This window comes from Capsella rubella, unplaced genomic scaffold (genome assembly GCF_000375325.1).
Source record: "Capsella rubella cultivar Monte Gargano unplaced genomic scaffold, Caprub1_0 scaffold_7, whole genome shotgun sequence".
NCBI classification, from domain to species: Eukaryota; Viridiplantae; Streptophyta; class Magnoliopsida; order Brassicales; family Brassicaceae; genus Capsella; species Capsella rubella.
The window spans coordinates 14912989-14916027 of NW_006238917.1; the positions used below are offsets into that span (position 1 = coordinate 14912989).

The 3039-nt window shown below is 42.8% G+C and overlaps 1 protein-coding gene across 1 annotated transcript in view; it reads right to left on the minus strand.

Moving 5' to 3' along the window:
• LOC111829467 overlaps positions 1-2799 on the minus strand; it is a 6798-nt gene extending 3999 nt beyond the window's left edge. Inside the window, exons 1-5 of the mRNA XM_023778557.1 lie at positions 2179-2799; positions 1805-2102; positions 952-1723; positions 827-884; positions 36-764 (exon numbers count right to left, since the gene is read on the minus strand). Coding sequence (XP_023634325.1) covers positions 36-764; positions 827-884; positions 952-1723; positions 1805-2102; positions 2179-2799 — 2478 coding nt within the window. The remainder of the gene's footprint in view (positions 1-35; positions 765-826; positions 885-951; positions 1724-1804; positions 2103-2178) is intronic.
• Positions 2800-3039: the final 240 nt, after the last annotated feature.

The window sequence follows — 3039 nt, forward strand, 5'->3', positions numbered from 1 at the left end:
TGCTTCATCCCAGAAATGTTGAGCGACTTGATTACCATGCAGCATAGCTCTAGCAATTTTTGCAGCGTTCTGTTCTTCCGCTCTACAACTCCATTCTGCTGAGGTGTGCGAGGAGCAGAATATTGATGAGTTATCCCTTGAGCAGCACAGAACTGATCAAACAACTCATTCTGGAAGTCACCACCATGATCACTTCGTACTGTCTTGATTCCCCATTTTTCACTCTTGAGTTGCAGAGCAAGAATTCTGAAACTGTCAAGAGTATCCGATTTCTCTCGTTGAAAACGGACCCATGTGTAGCGCGTAAAATCATCAACCATAACAAGAATAAAACGCTTACTTGTCAGACTTTGGACACGCATTGGTCCCATTAGGTCCATGTGAACCAATTCCAAAGCATGAACAGCACGAACATCAGGAACCGATTTGTGAGCAACCTTCACTTGTTTGCCCTTGTTACACGGTACGCACACAAAATAAGGATCAGCCTTTAGCTTTTGCATTCCTCGAACAACCTCCTGATGTGCAAGTCTCAACATCGTACGAACATTCAGATGTCCTAATTTCTTATGCCACAACTCAGTTTGAAAGTCTACAGCTGCTTGAAAGCAAGGGTTACCAGAACTCCACATGTAACAATTGTTGCCAGACCGCTGTCCCTCGAGCTGAACACGTCCTAGTCGATCCACCGCCTTGCAGTTGGCCTTGGTAAAAGTTACATTCAGACCCTCATCACACAGTTGGCTGATGCTAATCAGATTGGCCTTCAGTCCATCAACCAGAAACACATCATGTAATCTTGGTTGAGATTCAGCACCTGTGGTACCTTTTCCTTTGATTTTTCCTTTTGCACCATCTCCAAAAGTAACTCTGCCTGCTGAAACCTATGTAAACTCTGACAGATTGTCTTGAGCTCCAGTCATGTGTCTTGAGCATCCGCTGTCAAAATACCACTTCTCCTGAGTTGAGTCCTGTTCATCAGCAGTGTAAGCAACAATGCAGTACATATCTTCCTTTCTGATGTAGATTCTGCTCGTATTCTTTGAATCCCTGTGATATTGCTGATGCTGCATCATTGCAGACACACGATTCAAAAATCCAGAGCATTGTGCCTTGTAGTGATTCAGATTACCACAGTACCAACAACCTGTTTTTCTGCTACGGTGAAGACGAAACACAGAACCGTACGCTGACTGAACCTGTTCGTGAGAAGCCATTCTTGATTTTCGAACATGAGCTGATTGTTCCTGATTAAATGAGGACACAGCACGTCTCTGATTTTTCTGAGGAACAGACTTACTTTGAGTAGCTTCTGATGACTGTGGAGCTGCCTTAACAAACTTAGTTGTACCATTGAAATTTCCACCTTGATACCCTAGACCCCAGTTGACATTAGCCGTTCGTCCCACGGTTAGGAGTTTGTCCAGATCTTTAGTCCCTTTGCTCAGCATCTTGATGTTCCTGAGTTGATCCTCCAACTGCCTCTCAAGACCTTGCGACTTGACTTTCTCAGCTTCAAGATCCTTGGATATCTTAGAAACTTTCAATTTAAGTTCATTTCTTACGGTGGTTAGATCAGAGATCTCCTTTGTCTTGCTCATCAGACTCCTGATCAAGAGAGCAACTTGTTCTTCAGTAGGAAGATTTGCTTCATCATCCTCTGATTCATCACCAACTACCTGATTGACATCATCTTGAGCTGTCACACCAAAACTCTCATCGCCTTCCTCAATGATGCCCAGAAATGCCACAAAATTGTTTAGCACTTCTCATTTTCCTTCATCATCATCAGTATCACTCTCACTCCAAGTCACATACGATTTCTCTTTGCAGTCTCTCCCTAGGCATTCAGCCTTGGTGTGACCATAGCCCTTACACTCATAACATTTCAGTGCATTCTTCTTCTTCATATTCGGGCATTCAGCCTTGTAGTGTCCATAGCCTTCACACTCAATACACTGTTTCTCAGACTTATCATTCCTCTTGAATTCTTTCTGCTGCCCTGATCTGTTGTTAACTGCAGACCCACGTTGCTGACCTCGCTCCATTCTCTTGAAGTACTTTCTCACAAGCATACCAACTTTATCATCATCAGCAGACTCCTGAGTGTCAACAGTATTCAGTGCGAAAGTTTTTTCCACTTGCCTGCTCCTTTTTCTTAACTTGTAGCTCATATGCCTGCATCATCCCAACTACTTGATCAAATTTCAACTCATCAGAATTCAACGAGACATCAATTGCAGACCTATGTGGCTGAAACTTCTCCGGCAGACTTCTGAGAAATTTTTTAACCAACTTCTTATCTTTATAGCGTTTTCCCAACACTATAGCCTCTTGAGAGATATTACTCAGCTTGCTGCTGAATTCCTCAATAGTCTCACTATCTCCCATAGTCAAGTTCTCGAAATCAGACGCTAAGATGTCAAGTCTGGTTCTCTTCACATTGCTGGTTCCTTCAAAGGTGACCTGAAGAATATCCCATGCCTCTTTTGCAGATTCACATCCCTGAACTCTGGTGAACTGATTTACAGGCAACGATTTGAAGATTAAGGACAGAGCTGTTGCATTGTGTTTTGCTGCAAGTTTTTCCTCTGCAGTCCAATCCTTCTTGGGTTTTGAAACAGCATCTCCAGCCTCATTTGTTTTCACAGGGGCTGTCCATCCATCTTCAACAGCTATCCAGGCATCAAGATCAGCACTCTGAATATCCTGTCTCAGCTGCACCTTCCAGAACCCGTAATGTTCTGGATCCAACTTAAACGGTTTAGTTATAGCAACGTATTGCTGTGATTTCTCCATACCCTCTGTTGCAGGATCTCACCTGTTGAAAAGATAAACAGATCTTTTATCAGGCGTCCGCTCTGATACCAATTGAAAATGTATAGAGAAACACACAGACAGTTAAGCTTGGAACGCGCCAAGCAAACGCTTTTTCCTTCGATCTTTATTAACAAAATTTATCTTTTCCTAGGATACAATTTTGTCTAGGCTCTTACTCAATCTATTCCTACCAATAGAATTGAACCCGACTAAAGAACG